At 39.4% G+C, this 22,543-nt stretch overlaps 1 protein-coding gene across 1 annotated transcript in view; it reads left to right on the top strand.

Annotated features, from left to right (window-relative positions):
- LOC148879302 (methyltransferase C9orf114 protein) overlaps positions 1–22,134 on the top strand; it is a 34,016-nt gene extending 11,882 nt beyond the window's left edge. The window contains exons 6-11 of the mRNA XM_088960809.1: positions 6,405–6,483; positions 20,565–20,680; positions 20,784–20,863; positions 21,051–21,120; positions 21,313–21,390; positions 21,494–22,134. Of these exons, the coding sequence (XP_088816935.1) occupies positions 6,405–6,483; positions 20,565–20,680; positions 20,784–20,863; positions 21,051–21,120; positions 21,313–21,390; positions 21,494–21,565 (495 nt within the window). The 3' untranslated portion in view covers positions 21,566–22,134. The remainder of the gene's footprint in view (positions 1–6,404; positions 6,484–20,564; positions 20,681–20,783; positions 20,864–21,050; positions 21,121–21,312; positions 21,391–21,493) is intronic.
- Positions 22,135–22,543: the final 409 nt, after the last annotated feature.

The following is a 22,543-nucleotide window of genomic DNA, read 5'->3' as shown; positions in this document are numbered from 1 at the left end:
ATCTCAAACTAGACATCTGGATAGATTCAAATAAACTAGGAAACAAACTCTTCAAAGCCCGAAAAGATAAATGACCCATCTTATTATGCCAAAGCATAGCCTGATCAACAGATTGAGAAACAGAAGACCTCTTAGTCTCACTATCTTCCCAATGAGGACTCCCTCCAAGCAGATAGACTCCATTTGCCTCACGACCAGTCCCAATCACCTTCCTTGTCTCCAGATCCTGAAAAACACATCGATCCGGAAAAAAAAAGGTTACTGAACAATTATGGTTTTTTGTAATGCTACTAACTGAAAGCAAGTTAGTACTAAGCTTAGGAACATGCAAAACCGAAGATAAGGAAATGGCATTAGACAACTTGATGTCTCCCTTGCCAGAAATAGGAATGAGGGAGCGATCAACAATGGACACTTTGTCTCTGCCTGAAGATAAGTGATAGGTAGTAAATAGAGACGGCAAGCCAGTCATATGGTCGGATGCTTCAGAATCTATTATCCATGAATGTTCTGTATTACCTGTAACTGAGGCATGGTGAGCTGTGCCCTATTACTTGAATGAGCAAAAGCTGAGGTAGGGGTGCTGATGGTGTTTGAGGAGGTGGAGCTGAATTACCAACTTCATTTTCTAGCTGAACTAGAGCAGCTCGGACAACAGCTAGAGTATCTAGAGGATTGCCTCTTGTGCTAGATGAGGTTGTACTATCAGTGTTAACAACCATATTTGCATTCCCCTTTTTGTTTCTGAGTTTTGCTGGAACTAGATGTGGATGTAACTTCCAACAGGTCTCTTTAGTATGTTTAGGTTTCTTGCATTGCTCACCTACTAGGTCCTTCTTAGCTTCCTTCTTCATGTCTCTTTCCTTATCACTCCCAAATTTGGGCTTAACTGCTGCCAGAGCTGATTCAAAAGGTTGTTGCTGTAGCATAACTTTTCTCCTAGTCTCTTCGCTGTGCACTAAGGAATAGGCCTGGGACAGAGTTACACTGTCTCTTGTCAACAGTTGCTGCCTCACAATATCATATTCCGAATTTAGACCAGCCAAGAATTCAAACACTCTATTAGTTTCAATCTGCTTTCTGTAAATCTGTGCATCCTTCTGACTTTCCCATTCAATTGATTCAATGTGGTCAATTTCATGCCACAGGGATTTCAAGATTGAAAAATAAACATAAACTTGTTTCTCACCTTGCTTGAGATTTTTGACCTCACATTTCAGCTCATAATCCCTAGCAACATTAAGGGGCTGAGAGTAGGTTTCTTTCACAACATCCCATATTTCTTTAGCTGTTTTTGCCCATAAGTAATTTCGGCTTATGTGTGGCATGGAATTGCACAGCCATGTCATCACTAAATAATTTTCCTGAATCCACTTAGCATAAGTGGGATCCTCCTTATTTGGTTCCTTCATATCTCCCAACAAATGGTTCAGTTTTCTTCTTCCCCCAATGGCTATCATGGCTGATTGGGCCCACTCTAAGTAGTTTGAACCATCAAACTTTACAGTTGTAATCTGGAAGGTGTTTTCAGTCATGCCACCTGAACCAGTCCCAAAAACACCCTCCCCTTGGTCTTGAACTCCATTCTTGGTTAGGGGTTAAGCAAAAAACACCTTCTATTTACTGTAACAATCAGTCTACTGGGTCTGAAAACTAACGACAGTAGGTCTAGAAGTAGAAATCAGATTCAAAGAAAGAAAAAAAAAATTCCAATTCACTGTATCACTAGAGAACAGAAATATGATAGCAGCCAAACTTAAAAACAAGTCTAACCTCTTATCCAGACACAGTAACAGTCATGGATTTTAGGGTTTTCTCTTAAAACCCTAGAAGAGAAAAAGAAAAAAAAAATCTATATAGCCGTACCTCACAAATTAAGCTATCCTTGTTGCTGCCCTCAAGAAGGAATAAGACCTTACCCAGGAATTTCTGAGAAAAATAAACTGATCTTGATTCAAAAAATTCTTGCTGAAATTCTGATCACCAACTTCAGTTTGCTCAAAACTGAACTTGATTCTGATCAACCCGAGAAGCTTCTGAAACAGAACTGATCTCGGAGAAAAATCTTCTTGATTGCCAACTTCAATCTTGATGAGAGAACCAAAAAATCTGATTGGCACCTCCAATCTTGACCAAAGACCTAACCTTGATCACTTAATTCTTCTCTGATTCTTCCTGATTACAAGGAGCACTTTCCAATCCTTGGACAGTTGCTGAAGACTTCTTGTAATCTCCAAGAATCAGTCGAATGAAAAAACTCAGCCCTAAATAATTCTCATGTGGTCGGATGAATTAATTCAACATGAGAAACCCTAGATCAAATTCTCTAATACCAAGTAGTCGCTCAAGATTGAACAGACACTTAAAGGAGAAGAAAAAATAAGAAAAGTAGAGGGAGAGAGAGAGAGAGAGGTTTTGATAAAAGAGAGTTGGGTTGATGTGTTTAAACAGCCGCCCCCCTCTTAAATTTATATACATAGTATCATACTTGTAAAATGACTGAATTGCTTACATGGCAAGATAAGATAAGATAACATAAGATAAAGCTGAAAAAAGACTAATCCTAATCTTATCCTAATCTTATAAAAGACTAGGACTAATCTTATCGTAAAGAACTAATCCTAATCATAACGTTTTGCTGACATACGAACAGTGGGGACCACCTTAGTGGGGTCCACATTAGTGTTCTCTACAACAACTATGCTCCTTACTCTATTTCCTTGTTTAAGAATAAGGCTGTCTCTAATTTCCTTCCCTCCCCCCTTTTGCCTTTGTCGTTAAATTGGGATTTTGGCTTCTGTCGAGGCTTGAGGGATGCTGAACTTGGTGATGTTTCTCAATTTCTTTTGATTCTTGATAATGTTTGTTTGGATCCTTTATAGTCAGACAAGAGGATTTGGTCCCGCCATCCAAAAGGCTCCTTTTCTTGTGCCTCCTTTTTGAAAGCCCTCTTTTCTTCCTCCCCTCAGTTGGTTTTTCCGGTAAAGGAGCTTTGGGCTAAGCTTGTTCCCCCCAAAATTATCTTATTTTGTTGGGAAGTGTTTTATGGGAAGATCAATACTCTAGACTGCCTACAAAAAAAGAAGCCTTTAAGCCTTTTATGTGCTTGTCCCCTAGCTGGTGTATTCTATGCAAAGCTAATGGTGAGGATTGCTTCCACTTACTAATTTCCTGCTCCTTTGCTGTTGCTATTTGTGATTGGATTTTTGCCTTATTTGGTTGCAAGTGGAATTTACCACTGATATAAGTCTGCTTTTCAACCTGTTGATCTTTGTATGGCTCACAAAAAGAGGGAGGATTATGTGGAAATGTATCAGAGCAGCCACACTTAGGACAATTTGGGAGGAAAAAAATGCAAGAATTTTTCAATAAAAGGAATGAAGCCTCCTGAATATCAAAGTGTGTATCTTAACAAGGGCAATTCATTAGTTGAGAACTTCAGAAATTTTCCATTTGTTCTCCTTTGATGACTTTAGAAGGAATTGGCTAGAGGTGGCTAATAGTTCCCTCAAGAAGGGAAGGACTTCTATAGTATGGACTCCGCCGCTAGAAGGTTGTGTAAAACTGAACTTTGATGGAAGCAGTCAAGGCAATCCTGGCCCCTCAGGTATAGGAGGGATTTTGAGAGATAAGGATGGTAATATCTTAGCCTTGTACTCGGGTCCAGTGGGAATAGGAGGCTCAAATAGGGCTGAGTTGTTGGCAGCTTTACAAGGTATTCACATTGCTAATCAACTTGGTGTCGATAACCTTCAAATTGAAGGTGACACCAACGTTATTGTAGGTTGGTTAACAGATCTGATCTCAGTCATTTGGTGCTACAAGAACCTCTCAAAGAAGGCCAGCTGGTTATTAAGAAACATGAATGTTGATATACAGTGGGTTGGCAGGTCTTTAAATGCTATGGCAGATTATCTTGCTAAACAAGGGGTTTTGAGGGAACATTTGTACTGGGCTACCCTGTAATCTTGATCTATAGTGCTATGTCACTCTTTAAGGGTGGTCGCACCTTGTGCCTCTCAGTAAGATGATTGTAACAGTTCTCATATTGCCTTAATAAAATTCCTCTTCAATTATCAAAAAAAAAAAAAAAAGAGGCAAAGATATGATATAGTTTTAAGCATCCATGCTTTAGGATCTGTTTGGGAGGGCTGACCTGAAGATTCAGCTGCTTTAAAGCACTGCAGTTAAGCTATTCAAAGAGGCTGAAGTGGACAGCTGTTCAAATGACTGACTGACAGCTAATTTTGTCTCTCCGGATTCTTTCACTAAACACAGCTTATAGGCTGTCCATATGCAGCCCACCTCGGAAAGCCAGAAGCCCCTGTGCTTCAGCTATCCCAAATGGGCAGTTAGATAGAGAAACTGGTTTCCTTTGTTTACATCTTTAATCAAGGTAAAAAAAAACCTGAATCTGAAGTTTTACCAATGAACTTGAACTTTGCCTTAATATTGAATCACTTTCTGAGTTGATGCAATCAATCCCTGCAAATTTATTTGCAGTTTATTCTCAAAATTTTGGAACAGTGGTTACAGTGTGGTGAGTTGAAAAAGGATAAAAGGGATGATTAGGATTTGGTGTTTTTACTACTTAACATCTCTCCCTCTGTGGGGTGTTTCTTGTCACAGAATGGCTCTAAGTCTCCTAAGTGATGCGGGCTTGGAAGAAGAAGAAGAATTTTGTTTGTAAAACCACATCTGTGTCTGAATCTGAAATAAATCTGGAGAAATCATGAGATTTTCTGTGAGGTCCACAATCCTGTTGTCAAGGAGTTTTTTTATTTTATTTTATATGATGCTATCCACCAGCAGTATTCTTGTAGTCCAGTTCATATATATAAATAGAAAAGGGTTATGCATGCATCCCAAGATTTATTCTCTCCCTAGCCATTCTCTTCTTCTTCTTCTTCTTCTTCTCTTCCATCTCTTCTTTTTCATTTTCTCTTGTAGATCTATCAATCTAAATAATTATTATTTTTTTCCTTTTGATTTATACAAACAAGTTGGTATCAAAGAAGGTTTTCCTTCTTTACATAAATAATTATTTATGCAGAGAGGTGAGTTGAAACGGAGGGATGGTTAGGATTCAGTGTTTTTACTGGTAACCCCTTTCCCTCTGTGGAGGTGTTTCTTGTCAGAGAATGGCTCTAAGTCTCCTAGGTGATTCATGCTTGGAAGAAGAAGAATTAGTTTGTAAAAGAACATCCATGTCCGAAAGAACCCTGGAGAAATCATGAGATTTTTTTTTGAGGCCCACAATCCTGTTGTGAAGGCGCTATTTTTATTTTGTTTTATATGATGCTGTCCACCAGTGGTATTCTTGTAATCTAGTCCATATACATAAACAGAAAAAGGGGTTGTGCATGCATCCCAAGATTTATTTCCCTAACCTAACTGTTCTCTCTTTTATTTGTCTTCTTTTTCTCTTCCATCTCTTCCTTTGCGTCTTCTCTTGTAGACCTATCAATCTACATAATTTTTATTTTTTCCTTTTGATTTATACAAAGTGCAAACAGATTGGTATAAAAGGTCCTTCTTCACATGTGATACCCATACTAATTGAAGATTAGCACATGGTATGCAATATTAAGAAGCTGATAAACATAGTTCACATAGCTTGATTTTTCAAGGATTTTCTTTTTGAAAAAAGTAAGGTAATTTCTTTAGATTTGGAATAAAAGTACAAGAGGATCTCCCCCAAAAACAACTCTTTAGGGAAGGATCAAGCAGACAATACACCATTGCAGATTCCAGAAGTTCCTAGAGGACAATCTAGCTCCAAGATGGGAAACCTGAACCGCCTTTACAGCCGAGACCCAAGAAAGCAATTTTGCAAAAGAAAAGGCAATCGGTTCTTCTGGATCTTTGGACATGCTGTGGAAAAGTCTTTTGTTTCTTTCTTCCCAAATAGTACTAATTTCAAGGATTTTTTGAGATTAATACGAGTGCTAGCTACCTATTTTGTTGAGGAATATAAACACAAGTATCTCACAATGGTAAAAAAGGTAAGAAGAAAGTTTATTTTTTATTTTATTTTTTGTTTTTGTTCTCAAGAAAGTTCTTCTTTGGTTCTTTGTTTTTCTTTTTCTCGGGCTGTTCAGCTGTTGGACCTATGTTTCATTGTATCTGCTCTTTTTTCATTATTACAAATATAAAATTTCATGTTTTTGATCTCACACACAGGAAAACACACTCACACATATAGAGTTTAAAATGGATATCTACTTCTCTGATTCTGCTTCCATAAAGGTTTCTTGCCATGATTTATTGTCTTATCTTGGATTCATGTTTCTAACCACTTCCTGATGTTCTTCTGCTTAGTCTTTTTATACTTTCATCATTTGGGGTTAAGCCTGGTGATTATGGTATGTATGACTGTGCTTGATTCATACAATGTTCTGCAGAATGTTGTGGTCGACCAAGTACTTGAACCTGGAACTCGGGTAACCGTTGCCATGGGCACCAACCGCTATTTGGATTCAGGTAAAGAATCAGTGGTCCTTAGCTATCAAAAAGAACTGGTGGTCAAATTTATAACCTCTTTGCAATTGTTTCTCAACAATGTCAAGTAGATTAGGTTGTATTCTTTTATTTAATGATGAATAGCAGTGAAATGGATCTAATATCTTTTTAATACTTCCTCCCTCCCTCCCTCCACTTTGAAAGAGAAAGGGAACATGAAATAGAACAAATAATTTTCAAGTCCTGATGTGGTCAATAGGTCAAGTTATTTTTTAGATTTGCCTATTCTACATTATTGTTTCCTCTACTTAAATTAATTATGTGATTGTTCAGTACTATTGATGATGGACATCAAATTATCATCCTCTACTGTTAACAGTAAAGCTTGCAAATGTTTTTTAATGCAAGTTGTCAATCATCCATTTTAGTTCCTATTTTCTTCAACGTTAGCCAGGTAAACCTTACTTGACTCATCAAAGCCTTCTTCCAACAATCCAACTATTTGGGGCTGGCTTTTACTATATATAAAAGCCCTTTATTAAAAGCAGGTCAAAGGGCTTTTACTATATGCTAGACAATCATCCATTTTATTAAAAGCCCTTCAACGTTAGCCAGGTAAACCTTACTTGACTCATCAAAGCCTTATTCCAACAATCCAACTATTTGGGGCTTGTTTTTACTATATATAAACCCTTTTAATAAAACGGATCTTTTAATCATTAACCAGGTCAAAGGGCTTTTAATAAATCTTACAATTCACTGATAAAAAAAATATGATTGTCTAGCATATCCAAGAAGCGAGACCCAAGGCCTCTGAAAGGACAAATCTTAGCAGCATGAGATGCATGATGCATCAAAGAAGCATAAAACAGAAGCTATCCATGAATTTATCAGTATTGATGTTTCCTAAGGTATACCTACTTACTTTCTTTATCAATAGGTATACCAACTTATTTTACCAAAATAGGATAAGTAGAAGTCTGTTCACCAGTCTGCCAAAGAGGATGTTTCTGGCAATGGATTGATGTTTCTAGTGATGGGGATGACAAAATCCGGCGGTTGACAAGAAAAAGAGGATTGACAGGAACATTATGGATGATGGTTGGGAACTGGTGAGTTAGAGGGGGAAGCATCAATGGTATGGTTTGAAAGAGGTATGAAGAAGTTCCCATATGGGAAAGTGCTGCGGGAATTAATCTCCAAACACTATCAATAATAACATCACATGTTCCTTTTGTAATAGGAGAAAAATTACATAGGGAAAGTAGTATGGTGGAAGGGAGGTTTCAGCAGACTGAGGTTCGAAGAAGATCTCTAAGGGTGGAAGCAAAGCAGTTCCTATTTGAAAGTTACAGGGTGAAAGGGAAGAAAGCTTTAAAAATCAGAGAAATTAATATGGCCATGGTGTTGCTGGTAGGGGAAGAAGCATTGGTGTGGTTTCAGACTTGCATCGAAGATGCTGTTAAGGTGAGTAGGAAGTCTGAATACAAAGATTCAATTGAGATTAATGGCAGGAGGTATATAGCAGAAAGAAGGGAAAATCCTAAAGGAAGGTACGTGGTGCTTATGGAATTCTTTGGGGAAGGAAAAAAGCAGATGGTCTGCTTCCCTGAAGGTAAGAAATGGAAAGGCTGGGAAGAAGTTTCAGGGATTTGAAGGACTTCATTACATGGGAAAAAGCTAGTGAAGAAAGTAGAAGGGAGCTAGTAGAAGAAACACGGGGTTTATGGAGACTCTACAGTGAGGGAGCAGAAGGAACTGCCAGTAGAGGTAACAGAAATGCAGCTCATAGCTCAAGCAGCAAAGGACTGTAGAATGGTTTGCAACATGCACAAGAATAACTGGGAGAAGAAATTTATTGTTACCTTAACAGCCCCACTGAAGGACTGGAAGAGAATTGCTGAAGAGTTACTAAAGAAGCTGAAGTTAAACAGTACGGTTATTTTAACCCCCTTTGAAAAGTGTAAGGCCCTTCTAGAGGTAGTAGAAGAGAAAATGGAACTCCAGGCTATGTGTTGTTAATTGGAGTCAGCCTCTGTGACTGTCTCAAAATGGATTCCTCATTCTAACTCTAAGGATCTGCACGTGAGGGACGAAGTAATTGTTCAAATCTTGGGGCTACCGTTTCACCTATGGATTTCAGATGTTTTTGTCTTAATAGCTACTCTGTGTAAAGCAAGGTTAGAGGGTTTTTTTGTTAAAAGACCTCCACTCAGCTGCAGTATGTTTGAGTAATGTAAACTTGGAAGATATCCCATGTTCAGTAAAGGTACTGGTTGATGGAATCTTTTATTCGGCCTGGCTAGTAACAGCCATTGAAGCTGAGCTTTGGAGGCAGGGAAGAAGGGAAGAAGATGAGAAGGTAGAAGAAGAATGGCTACGTGGAAGAAGTCAAGTGGATGCAGGAAAGGAGAAAGGAAATTACACTGAAATGGCAAAGCAAAATCTGGGGAGAGGAAAAGGTGAATTAAAAGAGGAAGAGGTTTATAAGGCAAGGAAAGAAAGGGATGAGACACACGGCTGGTCTTAAGCTGAGGTGCTGACCGATGGACCTAGACGTGTGAATCAGTCCCAATTTCAAATTTCAAAAGAAGGGGTGGGTCAGCCAGCTGGTGGATCAGATTCGAACAGAACTGAGCTATTAGGGTCAAAGGCTATTAACCCATCACGTGATGGGTAATAAGAAAGATGGGCCTGGGTTGGTGAAACAGGGGTTGGGTAACTTAAAACTTAATTTGGGCCTCAAAGGGCAGCAGCTCATGACAACTTAAAAGGGCACGTGAGTCAGAAGGAAAGCCCTTTGATGGACGATAATATTGGTCCATCTTCTTCCTCTTCGATCAAGTCAGTGACAAAAGGAAACCGAAAATACCAGAGACAGTGTTCAGCAATGATCTGGGTACAGAGTAAAGGGAAAACTCTGGTTTCCCCTGAAAAGCGAAACCCAAAATTTAATAGGTGAAGGTGCAGGAACCAGATTCAGAATTTGAAGAGAGTTCCAGCGAGGGCGAGTCAGACTTGAGTGAATACTCAAGCTTGGGCAGTATAGATCAAACAGTGCGGATTGATATGAACGAAGCAGAGAGTTTCAGCACTGAAGAACTGTTCTTGGGAGAAGAAAAGGAAAAGTCGACCAATACAAAAGAAACAAAAGAATTTGGGCGGGCAGTACATGCAGTCGAAGTTGAGCAGATGACACTTTCCCCTGGATTAGAGAGACTACCTCCTGTGTTCCAGCAAGAACAGGATGCACAGGAAGTGAGACAAGAGGAAACTTTGAAGATGAGTATGGAGGCAATAGAGAGGGGTGCACTTGAAAAGGTTTTAAGCGCAACCTGAATTGTTAATGATCCCACTCCCACTCAACAAAGGCAAATTTCAGGGGCTGATTCTGATTTTCTGGTCTCCAAAGAGGACTTCCCAATCACACTTGTCTTCGATCCTCATCCACTGTCTCCAAGTAAGTGTTTCCTTTCAGTTTTGGCTACTGATTTGTGTGCTCTGTCTGAAACAGGTACACCAGCTAACCAGCCTGATTGGTTAAGGAGAGAGGGTGGAGATGGGACTGTGAGATTATAAGAGGGAGAGGTAGAAGATAGAAGGGGGAGGGAAGAGGAAGTGGAAAGGATTTGGGGCTTAATTAGTGAACTTCTTGAAGATTGGAAAAAAAAGGAAGAGACAAGTTAGGAGGGTGTGCAACAAAAGGGTGACCCAACCTTAAGGGAGAATACAGAAGATAAAAGAATTCAGAAGACAAAGAAGCTTTCTAGAAAGAGTGAAGAAAAAAGCAAAAAGTGGAAGAAGAAAAAGACAGAAGTGGAAGGGCTGATCCTTGATGTAGAGGGTGATATCGAATTTAGTGGGAGAGGAGATAGACGGAAGCAACAAAAGTAGGGAGGAAAAATAAAAAGAGGGTTCAAATTAAAAAGTGCAAACATGAAATTAATTAGTTGGAATGTAAGAGGTTTGGCGAGTACAAGGAAAAGGAGTGATAAAAGACCTAATAAAAAGAGAGGATCCTGATGTGGTAATGCTGCAAGAGACCAAATTAACAGAATTGGATCAAAGGTTAATCAGTAGTTTGTGGAGAGTGAGAGGAATAAGATGGGTTGAGGCTCCATCTTGGGGGGCTTCAAGGGGTATAGTGATTTTGTGGAAGGATGAAGTGCTTGAAGCAATGGAAGAATTAATAGGTAGGTATACTATATCAGTAAAATTCAAGAGCGTGGAGGATGGATTCAATTGGGTTTTAACTAATGTCTATGGACCAATTACTTATAGAGAGATAAGTGATATGTGGGAGGAACTGTATGCAATTTGGGGTTTGTGGGAAGGTACTTGGTGTTTGGGAAGGGACTTCAATGTGATAAGATTTTCCAATGAAACTTCTAATCCCAATCAGTCTATCATCACTAGTATGAGGAAATTTAACGAATTCATAGACTTGTGTGAATTGAAGGAGATCTCCCTATTGCAATCCAATTTCACTTGGTCCAATTTTTAGGAAAACCCACTATGCTCAAAGCTAGATTTCTGTTCAATAGAGGATGGGAAAATCATTGGGAAGGTTTGGTTTCCAGGGTGTTGCCTAGAGTCACTTTAGATCACCACCCCATTAGATTAGGAACAAAAATCTTCTTGCATGGCCCTACTCCTTTCAAATTTGAAAACATGTGGTTGGCGCATCCGGATTTTATTCGGAAAGTGGAGGATTGGTGGAAGGAGGATCTAAGAGGAATAAGGTGGGAAGGAATCAAATTCCATAAGAAGTTGCAAAGACTAAGATCTAAAATAAAGGAGTGGAATAGGGATCGTTTTGGAAGGCTAGAAGAAAGGAAACTGACTCTAATTTCCTAGATTGAAGAGTTGGACAATGTGGAAATTGAGAGAAATCTCTGTGCGGAAGAGAGGGATTTAAGATGGAAATCAAAAAAAGAATTGGAAAAAGTCCTCAAGAGAGGAAATATCTTGGAGACAAAAGTCAAGACAAAAATGGATAAAGGAAGGGGATGGAAATACACAATTCTTTCATGCGATCGCCAGTGGAAGAAGGCGCAAAAACTGTGGCTAGGTTGGAAATCAATGGAGAGCTAATCTCATATCAAGATGAAATTGCCAAAATCTTTGTGGACCACTTTAAATCCCTTTACAGGAGACCTCTGGAGGATTGATTGAGATTAGAAGGTTTGGAGTGGCCTTTGCTAGATGAGGAGGCAACAAATTGGCTGGAAAAAGATTTTGAGGAAGAAGAAATAAGAAAGGCATTGTTCTCCATGAATAGGTCTAAAGCACCAAGCCTAGATGGATTCACAATGGGTTTCTATTAGGATTGTTAGGAAGTGTTGAAAGATGATTTACTGAAAGTCTTTAAGGAATTCTCAAATACACATATTGTTAACCTTGGAGTTAATGCAATTTTCTTGGCCTTGATTCCAAAGAAAGGTGATGCTAGCCATCCAAAGGATTTCCGACCCATTAGTTTAGTGACTAGTGTTCACAAGATAATTGCTAAAGTCCTATCATTGAGGATCAAAGTAATTCTCCCTTCCCCATCAGTCAGTATCAAGGAGATTTTGTTCAAGGGAGACAAATAGTTTATCAAATTCTAATAACCAATGAATGTGTAGAGGAGATGAAGAGATCTAGGAGGGAAGGTTTTGTGTGCAAATTGGACTTAGAAAAGGCCTGTGATATGGTGGATTGGGGTTTTTTGAAAGAAGTTCTGCATCAATGGGGGTTTGGGGAGAGATGGTGCAATTGGATGCTTGGGTGTGTACGATCTTGTCATTTTTCTATCCTTGTTAATGGAGTGGTAAAAGACTTCTTCCCAGCCTGCAGAGGTAAGGCAAGGTGATCCCCTATCACCCTTCCTTTTTACTTTAGTGGAAGATGTCTTCAATAGACTTCACTCTACGAAAGATAGAGAAGATGAATTTAGGGGTTGGAGAGTGGGTAGAGACAATGTCCCACTTACTCATCTCCAATTTGCAGATGATATCATTATTTTTTGTGAAGGAGGAGACATTAGGAAAGTCAAGAGATTAAAAAATCTAATCAAGAAGTTTGAAAAAGTGTCAAATATGAAAATCAATTTGGACAAGAGTTGCATAGCAGGGATTAATATGGAGGGGACAGTCCTACATAGGATAGCAGATTGCTTAGAATGTAATATCACCCCATGGCCTCAGACCTACCTAGGGCTTCCCCTAGGTGCAAACCCGAAGAAAAGTAGGTTTTGGATCCCAATTACAGAAAGATGTAAAAAGAGATTGGCTGCTTGGAAGAGAAGTTACATCTCTTTGGGAGGTAGGATCACTTTGATAAAATCTACTTTGGCTAACCTTCTGTCTTTAGGATTCCACCAAGAGAAGAAAAGACTAGAAAGGACCACTTAATAAAATGGGAGGTTGTGTGTAAAAGAAAGGAAGAAGGTGGTTTAGGTCTAGGGAATGTAAGGAAGAAGAATACAGCTCTGTTAGGGAAATGGTTATGGAGATGGCCTCTTGGGAGAGAAAATTTGTGGGTTGAAGTAGTGACAAGTATACATGGTAGATTGGAGAATGGCTCGGACGCTGGTGTATAGTGTAGGGCTACCTTGGCAGCACATTGGAAAGCAATTCATAGCCTCCTCCCCCAATTTCTCAAGTACATCAGGTATGGTGTTGGCTCAGGGAATTTAATTCGATTCTAGGAAGACACTTGGTTTGGTGACCGGCCTTTAAAGGAGGTTTTTCCTTCTTTGTATTCTATTTCGTTGTATAAAAATAAGGTCATTTCAAATTTTTTGGTTCTTCCTTCTTTGCCTTTGAGTCTTAATTGGGAATTCGGATTTCTTAGGGGTTTGAGGGATGAGGAGGCAACTTGTTTGTCAAAGCTTCTCCTTCTCCTTGATAGTGTTTGCTTAGAGCTTTCTTGTCTAGATAGAAGAATTCGGTTCCCAAGTTCTAAAGGTTCATTTTCTTGTGCTTCCTTTTTTAAAGCTCTTTGTCAGTCCTCTTCCTCTTTGTCCTTTCCTTGGAAGAAGTGTGGTTTCCGTTGATTCCTCCTAAAATTCAGGCCTTCTGTTGGGAAGTGGCTCTTGGGAAAATTAACACTCGGGATTATTTGCAAAAGAAGAGGCATTTTCTGTGTATTTCCCCTGAATTGGTGCACTCTATGCAAATCTGATGGTGAATCTTGTTACCATTTACTAATTTCCTGTTCATTTGCTATGGGATTGGTTTTTCTCTTTGTTTGGGTGCAGGTGGAATATGCCAACGGAGATAAAAATGCTGTTTGACCCATCTACCTTTGTGTTACTGAAGAAGAGGGGAAGAGTAATGTGGAGGTACACTAGAGCAGTAGTGGTATGGACCTTGTGGGAAGAAAGGAATGCCAGAATTTTCCAAGAGAAAGAAAGGAGCAAACGACAAATTGTGGAGTGTGTAATGACTAGGGTTATACACTGGCTACAAATAGTGGAACTATTCAAAAATTTCACATTTGATGGTATTTGGAGGAATTGTCCATTAATGGCTTCCAGCTCAATGCAGAAGGTTAAGACAAGGCTGGTTTGGGCTCCTCCCATTGAAGGATTTCTGAAATTAAACTTTGATTGGAGTAGTCATGACAACCCAAGCCCAGTTGGAATAGGAGGGGTCATCAGAGACAAGGAAAATTAAGAGCACTCTTCTCAGGACCAGTGGGGAATGGAGACTCCTTAAAGGCAAAATAGTACGCAGCCCTACAAGGTGTACAAATTGCAAGAGAGTTAGGATTGGAAAATTTGGTGATAGAAGGGGACTCCAAGGTGATGGTCGATTGGCTAAAAAACCCAGATTCAGTGATCTGGGCTTACAGAAATGAATTGAAGAAATTCAATTGGTTAACTCAGCAGATGGAGGTAAACTATACGGTGGGTAGGGAGGGAGGCAAATGCTTTTGATGATTCTCTAGCTAAAACAAGGGGTAACTAGGGAGTAGTTGTACTGGGCCCAATTGTAAATTTATGATGTTTCTGTATCAATGAGTGAGGCTGCACCTCACGCCTCATTTTGGGATGTGTGTAACAAATTATTCATCATTTGCTTCTAATGCAATCAATTGAATTTTATCTATAAAAAAAAGTTCCCATATGGGAAGGGTGGTGGTGGAGAATGAAGTGCCGGTGGGTGGTTTAGGTGGAGAATGAAGTGGGAGGAATGCCTTCAACAACTTGGTGCGAGTGTTTGACAATGGAAATTTTTGGCAAAGTCAAGATGTGGAAACAAGGACGTTAAGCTCTACGGTGAGTTAAGTTGTGTGGCTTGGTCGAGATTTGGAGCAGAGAGGTGCGGGGTTTGTGGAGGGCAAGTTTATTGAGGTGGTTGACAGAGGGGAAGGTGATCATATTTTTTTATCAGAAGCAATGACTTTCATTAAAGATAATTTAAAACTGAAATACAAAAGTCAACCCCTATTAGAAGAGGTTGATCCAATAAACATCAAACATCACAGCACTGCCCAATAAAGTCTCTCCCTCACAGTCCCTTGTTTCGCTAAGGCGTCAGCAAAACCATTTGCTGATCTCCTTACCCACTTGAAACAAACACCCACCTCCCTTGTTATGCTAAGTATTATCTTGCCTTCATTATCTTTGAAAACATCTCCTATACCAGATGGGCCCGGATTACCTATAGAGCTTCTATCAAAGTTTAGTTTTACCCTTTGTTGTGTTGGTGGGGACCAAACTTCCTATACCACAACTTTGGAAGAAGTTGTAGCTGCCACAATACCCCAATTTCTATAAATGTCTTCAAATGAGAGGCCTTAAAAAGATCACAAGATTTCAACCAATGGATAACCTTAGTGGTTATCTTCCTTGGATCTACAACTACCTTTGAAGATCCTATTATTTCTTTTCTCCCACACTAACCACAATACAACAACTCTAGTGGCTCTCCACATAACCCTTCCATGGACCTTTTGGTTGCCTGCAAAAAAGATGGATCAAAGAGGTTCACCACACTCGGGGGGGGAGTCCACTTGCAACCAAGTAGAGAAGAGAACCAAGACCAAATAAAGAGCACAAAGGGGCATGAGATTAGTAAGTGTGAGATTGTCTCACTAGAACCCAAGTAGAGACTACAAACATGGGGGGAGAGACATATTTGACCTCTTTTTTTAGCAATAAATCCAAGGTATTGATTTTTTGGAGGAATAGAGCTACCCACACCTCCTTTAAAGGAAAGCTCCCTGCAAGGTTAGAGGTCTGAAGCAAAATGTTGTAGAAAGAAAAGTAATTGAAAAAAAACCAGAAGGGGAAGGTTTCCAAATTTTGCTATCCCTACAAGACTGATCTAGAAGGACTTCCCCTAACTGAGTAATCAAATCATCAACCATTCCCATTTCAGAATCCCTTAGACCTCTTCTCAAGCCCAAGTCCTAGGAGTTATCGACAAACACTAAAGAGATCACTTTTCTTTTGTTTTCTGACAAGGAATAAACAGAAGGGAATCTATCTCTAAGGGAGTTTTCACCAACCAAACATCTTCCTAAAACAAGACTTTATTTCCCTTGCAAACATCATATTTGAAATAAGGGAGCATAAGAGGCAAAATACCTTGAATAGCTTTCCAAGGAGAAAATCAAGAAGCTCTAAGGTCGAGTCCTGCATCCCAGCCGTTATCTACCAATTCATGGATACTAAACAATCACTCTTGACCAAAGTTTGTTGTGTTCCATCGGTAGCCTCCAAATCTATTTCCCCAACAAATCTGTATTTCTTAATTTTATATTTCCTAACCCAAGGCTTCCATTATCCCTACTCCTAGAAACCACCTCCTACTTCATTAAGTAATCCTTCTTGGTGTCTCCTGGTTCCCACAAGAAATCCCTCATTATCTTCTCTAATTGGTTTGCTACTTTCGTTGGTACTCTAAAGGTAGACAGAAAATAAACCAGCAAGTTGGCCAAGGTTGACTTAATTAAGTTATCCTACCCCCTAAAGAGATGTAATTGCTCTTCCAATTTGCTAACCTCTTGGAAAATCTTTCAATCACAGGGTATCAAAAGCTCTCAACCATTGGGTTCCCTCCCAATGGTCAGCCCCAAATATTGTAATGGCCAGTCCCCTACTTCACACCCCAATATCCTATCTAGGGAATCCACCTCCTCTTGAGGGGAAGGTGATCATGAAAGCGAGTACATAGTGCTTTTATCTAATCTTTGATGGAAAAGGGGACATTAAAAGAAAGGAGTTCTTAAAAGTATGTTTGGTCGGTACAATGGATACAAACTTCTCTATAGAAGAGATGCAGGGGTGGGCCTTAAGAAACTGGGGGTTGACGGTGGGAATCATAGTAAGAAGAATGGGATAACCAAATTCCTATTCATACTACCTTTCTCGAAAGAGGTAAGGAGAATTCTAAGGTCAGGGGCAATAAATGTAGGAGGTGTCTTCTTACTTTATAGCGTGGAAGGAGATGGATGGTTGCTGGAGGATGGAGACTGGTCCCCTGGACTCGTAGAGGATACCTGGAGACCAGTCCCCCGGTCTCCTCACTTATGGAGTGAGGAGATGGTGAAGAAGATCGGGGACTTATGCGGAGGATACCTGGAGACAAACAATTTGGTAGAGGCAAAAGAAACAGTGGAGTGGGTGTCCACCAGCAGCTCCGACGAAGGACACCATTGAAGCAGAAGGGGAGTGGAAGTTGATGGTTTTGAAGGGGGGAGGCATAGGGGAAGAAGTGTATATGTTTCTTTTTTGATATTAATACAATACTGTATATGTTAAATCATGATTTTCAAAACCAGATAGGACCAGACGGTTGGACCGAAATGACCAATTCCGTTTTATCCCAAAACTGCTTTTTGGCCAAAAACATTGATTTGGTCAGCAAACCGCTGACTCCGGCAGTCAAACCATTGACTCAGACAACGGTTTTTGGCCTTTTTTTTGTTTTTTTTTGTTTTATTTTTTCTGTCAGAATGGCCAGTCTGTTCAGATCGGATGGTCGGACCATTTGACCTGGGAACTGGACCCTAGAATGGTTCCCTATCCGGCCTGGTTTTAAAAACCTCGTGCTAAATTATGGGCAGATTGTATATGTTTCTTTTTTGATATTAATACAATACTTTCCTTCTCAGGCAAAAAAATAGCAGTTATCCAGGGAGGGTGGTGTGTGGCTCATTGTGACACTAGCAAGTGCACTAGCCGTTCAAGTAATAAAGTAGTGAGTGAAGTATCGTTCCCACGAGGATTTAGGAAACAATTACCAATACTAAATTGAACATTTCTTATCTGATCAACAAATAAATCAAAACTCTAATGAAAGCTAAGAAATCCTAAATTAAAATCTATCTAAATCATTGGTCCAATTGCCTTCAATTCAGGTTAGAAGAGTAAGCAGTAAATGTCAATCTCAGAATTCAGCAATCTATCAATTTGGATCATTCGAATGAATCATGATTGAGCCTTGGTTTGGTGAAACCCCAAGGTCATGAACAGCCTCTCTCAAGCGCATGTTCATCCTATGCATGAGTGACGGTTCTTCTATCTCTAGCAAGAATCTAATCCCCATGCATGCATTTCTTCAAACACTTCTAAGGCATCAATTCAAATCTGAATTGATCACCAACTGAATTGTGCAAGTTATCTCTAACCTTGCACTCAATTCAGTTCTTGAATAGTAGATCTGAATTCCTAGAGTCTCTCTCAAGCACTCTAGGAATTCCAAGCTGTAGATTAATTCGCCCAATCTGAAATTTGCAGATCTGAATTCTCTTTCAAGCAATTCAGATCTTGCAATCTCAGATCTGAGAATTCAGATCTGAGTTTTGAAGGTTAGTTGGCCGAATTGATCTGCAATCACACCCTTATTCAAGAAACTTCAAGTACAATGCATGATCATTTGAATGAATCAAAAAGAATTAGATTGCTGAACTGAAATTTTACAAGCTGAAATACATCAAGGAAGAATGGAAACAAGGAGAAAGAAGAAAGAACATATAACTAAGAAACTGAATTCAAATCAAAAGAGAATGAAACTACAAATGATTTATTACAAAAAATCTTTGAATCACAATCCCTCAATTCGAACTCACCTTCTTCTTCTAGCTTGCTTGTCTTGAACTTCCTTCAGCCCTTCTTCTTCTTCTTCCTTGCGCCTAGCCTTCTTCTCTTCTCTTCTCTCAAGGTGGCTGAACCTCTAAGAGTGGGAGAGCCTTTCTCTCAAGCAATTGAACAACTTTCTCCCCTCCTAGAGGCCTCCTTATATAGTTTTTCAAGGGGGCTCTTGCCCCTTCTTGAAGCCTCTAGAATGGGGTGTATTACACCCCTCATGAACCTTCTAGAGTGCTCCCTCCTTCTCTTCAAGAAACTCCTAGAAGTTGCCGCCCCTAGCTCCCTTTGGGCTGCTATTTGGGCTACAACTTAGCTTGCTTTTGAGCTCATGTGGGCTACACTCTAGGTTGTTATTTGGGCTAAAAATGGGCCTTCCTTGCTGGGCCGAATTCTCCTCATAGCTAGGCTTTATTTTCTGGGGTTTTCTCAAGGAATTCACTTGCTCTTTTTGGGCTGAAGTGCTCTCTCTTGCTTCCACGACCGGGCTGGACTGAAATTGGTCTTTTTGAACCTTCTTTTCTTGCCTTTTTCCTTCATTCTCTTGGATTGATTATCCCTGAACCTATTCTTAGCATTAAGCTAAATTAAGGCAAAAATTAATAAAACCGGCATAAAAATCCATGCTAAAATCCTCAAAAATTATAGATAAATTGTAAGTTCATCAGAGGGATGCTTTAAAACACAACTCTCTCCCCAGTCCCCACCCCTCCACTAGCTGGGCTATGGGTTGCCTATTAGAGAGTTTACCAATCTTCTAATATATGCTCTGTAGAAACTAGAACTCTAGCTTGTATATCATATTGTCCGAATATCTGAGGTTCCTCACTTCACCCTTAACCTACCAACTAATGACTATATGTTAATCATTCACAATCTCAGATACTACAGCCCATGAAACCCATGAATTGTAGGCATCAAAGTGAGTCTACTGGTTGGTTGGGCCTAAAAATAATACCTCAGGATAGAATTCTGGCACATCACTACTAAAGACATATCCTATTCCCAAGGTCCTAAGTTCTCTTAGGAGCAGCTATGCACTAGAGATATGCATAGAGATTTCTCTCTAGATGGCATAAGTAGGACTGGCAAAGGCAAGTAATCTAAATCCAGACAAATTATCAATCAAATTGGAATCCCAACACTCCCCTTGGCAGCAGTTGGCACAGCAGAACACCCCAAGTAGTAATTTTAAATAAGTGATAATCACTGTATCTCTGGCATATCACCATATAATCTTTCCCCTTGCATCACCTTATAATTTTCCCCTTTCCTCCTAAGATTGAAAAGTTCAGCTGTAAAGAGAGACATGATGTCCACTGTATGCTGCTATTGATCCTTGAGGAGAGCAAGAAAGTGGCTTCAGAGACACACACAAGAGATAAAGAAAGGAAGTGGCTTCTGGTAATTGAGATTGAAATTAAAGTTAGCAAATTGCTGGGGCTATCTTTTCTGGGAGGGGAAGAATTTGCAAGAAATCCTTCCAGGAATTGGAAAAGAAGTATCCTTTGGACAAGGAAAGTTCTATCGAGGAGTTTTGAGTAGTAAATTGAGGCTGGAATTTGAGGGCTAGGGGAAGATTGATTTGGGTCCTTATGGGTCTGGTATGGGCAGTGAGGTTTCTTGATCTCTCAAGGGGTGGGGAAGGAAAAAAGGTTGTATTTCAAGTGGCTGGAGGGATCTGACACTTGGGTCATAAGGTTTTTCTTTTTTCTTGTGGGTGATATCTTAATCACCTCTTTTGTGTCTTCTTTCTCTTATTCCTAATAAAATTTCCCTTTTTATTTATTACCAAAATAATATTGGTATGTAAAGATTTTCCAAACATTCTTAAATTAGTATTTAGTATGACTGGTTTAAATTTCCTTAGGAAATAATGCTGTTACTGTGGAGTGGCAGTGGCATTTTACTTTGGCTTTATATTTTCATGACCAGAATATATTGGTTATGTCATCCACATATAAAGGAACTTACTAGTTCATACTCTGGGATTTAAGACCCCGTATCTGAATTTATCTAGATTGTTTGCTGAAAGTTGTATCATCCTCCAAGCCTAGAGAAGCAGGATTCTATTGGGGGTACAAAGTGCGATATGCTTCGAATCTCAGTTCTGTGTTTAAAGAATGCCCATATAAGGTATTCATATTCTTTCCTTTTCTCTTGTTTTGTTTAATCCATATAATTAACTTGATTAACTAGTTAGAAAATTTTCATGTATAACTTAATTTCTTTTGTATAGGGTGGATATGATCATATAATTGGAACTTCAGAGCATGGTCTCACTATTAATTCATCAGAGCTGAATCTGCCTAAATTCAGGTACTGCATATATAAATGCAGCAGAGTGGCCGTAACTATATATTCTTAGGAAAAACAATGCTACACACACACATGCACAACATAGTAACTATATTTTCTATGCATGTCTATAAATGAAGCATGACAGCTATATCCTTTGTAATACAGTTCGGATATTGATAACAGTATTAACTTATGGCACATATAGGCACCTATTGATTGCTTTTGGTGGACTTGCTGGGTTGGAAGAGAGCATTGAAGAAGACAATGAGCTTAAGGTATGACATGTCATGCACTAAATTGGTATGAAGTCTTCTGGTGTTTTTATGAGTTGACATTTTACATCAACTTTTCAAATGTCAAATTCACAGTACAATTACTTCGAATTGCTTGTAATATTGCTTATAACTGCTTTACTGAGATTGCTATAATTATAAGCATCATTTAAACTCTTTCTTATTTGTTTGCAGGGAGAGAATGTAAGAGAGGTGTTTGAGTCCTACTTGAATACATGCCCTCACCAAGGGAGTAGAACAATACGAACTGAGGTACCTTTTGGTCATTGATCTTTTGCCCTCATCAATCTTTTGCCAACTGCATCTATCAAAAAATCTTTTGCTGACCACAGTTTCTTGCAATTATTATGCACAGGAAGCCATCTTTATATCCCTACAGTATTTTCAAGAACCAATTAATCGAGCAGTGGAGAGATTTCACCATTGAAATTAGCTTCCAGGGCATGAAGTCTGCAAGGCAAATCCGACAATATGATCCTAATCAAACACTGCTACCCATTAAGTTAGTCATGGGCATAAGACGGGTGGGGTGGTGGGAAAGAAGAGCGGTCAGTACAACATGCCTTAAAATATTTTAGTTTTCCTGAATCCATGAATCCTGCTCCAGTCATCTTAGTCCCCTTTCACATGTCGAATACTTGATCTCACTAGTTCTTGGGGGTTGTGGCCTTGTGGGGATGGACGAAATCTGAGAATATATTGGACTTGTTAGAGATTGTGGTTGTTGCTATTGAACGTCATTTTTTCACCATATCCCTGGTGGTGTGTTTTGAGGGCCATTTTTTATTTTTGTTGGCAGTATAGGAGAGAGTTAGAGACACTTTTATGAGGTTTCTTTATGTGCGTAGTGGTCAGATAGCATAATCTTAATATTCTTGTATGAGATACTGTACCGAGCTAGTTGAATGAATTTGCCTGCGGGCTTTGATTTCAAGAAAAAAAAGGAGTAATGTACACCATATACAGGTTTACAAGTGATGGGGGTTTCAGGTTGCAGGCGTTCCTCTTATTTTGAAGCACACTCAAGATTTATGTTCCACTTTATAGTCTAGTTTGAGTTTCTTTTGAAGCCTTTACAGAAGTTTTAAAGGGTATAGGAGCACTGTACTTTTTAAAATCTGATGCCGAGAAAGGTCTCTGGAAGTGGAAACGTATTCATAATTGTAGAAATAGCTCATCCCGAAATTAGAGGTGTTATGTGGGTCATGCCGCCAGCTAGACAACACAAGGTAGCCCATCCCCAAACTAGAGGTGTAATGTGGATAGTACCAAAACTTGTGTGCCACCTGCACTGTAACAGGCTGTGCCTGGTTGGGTTGGGTTTTAAGCTAGTGTGATTTTTTAAGAAAGATTAAAAAGAAAAATAATGAAAGAATAAATAAGTTGACAAGGTAGACAATAAGGG

Source organism: Nelumbo lutea, chromosome 1 (genome assembly GCF_056320005.1).
Source record: "Nelumbo lutea isolate HS-2025 chromosome 1, American lotus-T2T, whole genome shotgun sequence".
Lineage (NCBI taxonomy): Eukaryota > Viridiplantae > Streptophyta > Magnoliopsida > Proteales > Nelumbonaceae > Nelumbo > Nelumbo lutea.
The sequence above is the reverse complement of the archived record's forward strand: the minus strand, read 5'-3'. Positions and strand labels throughout refer to the sequence as shown.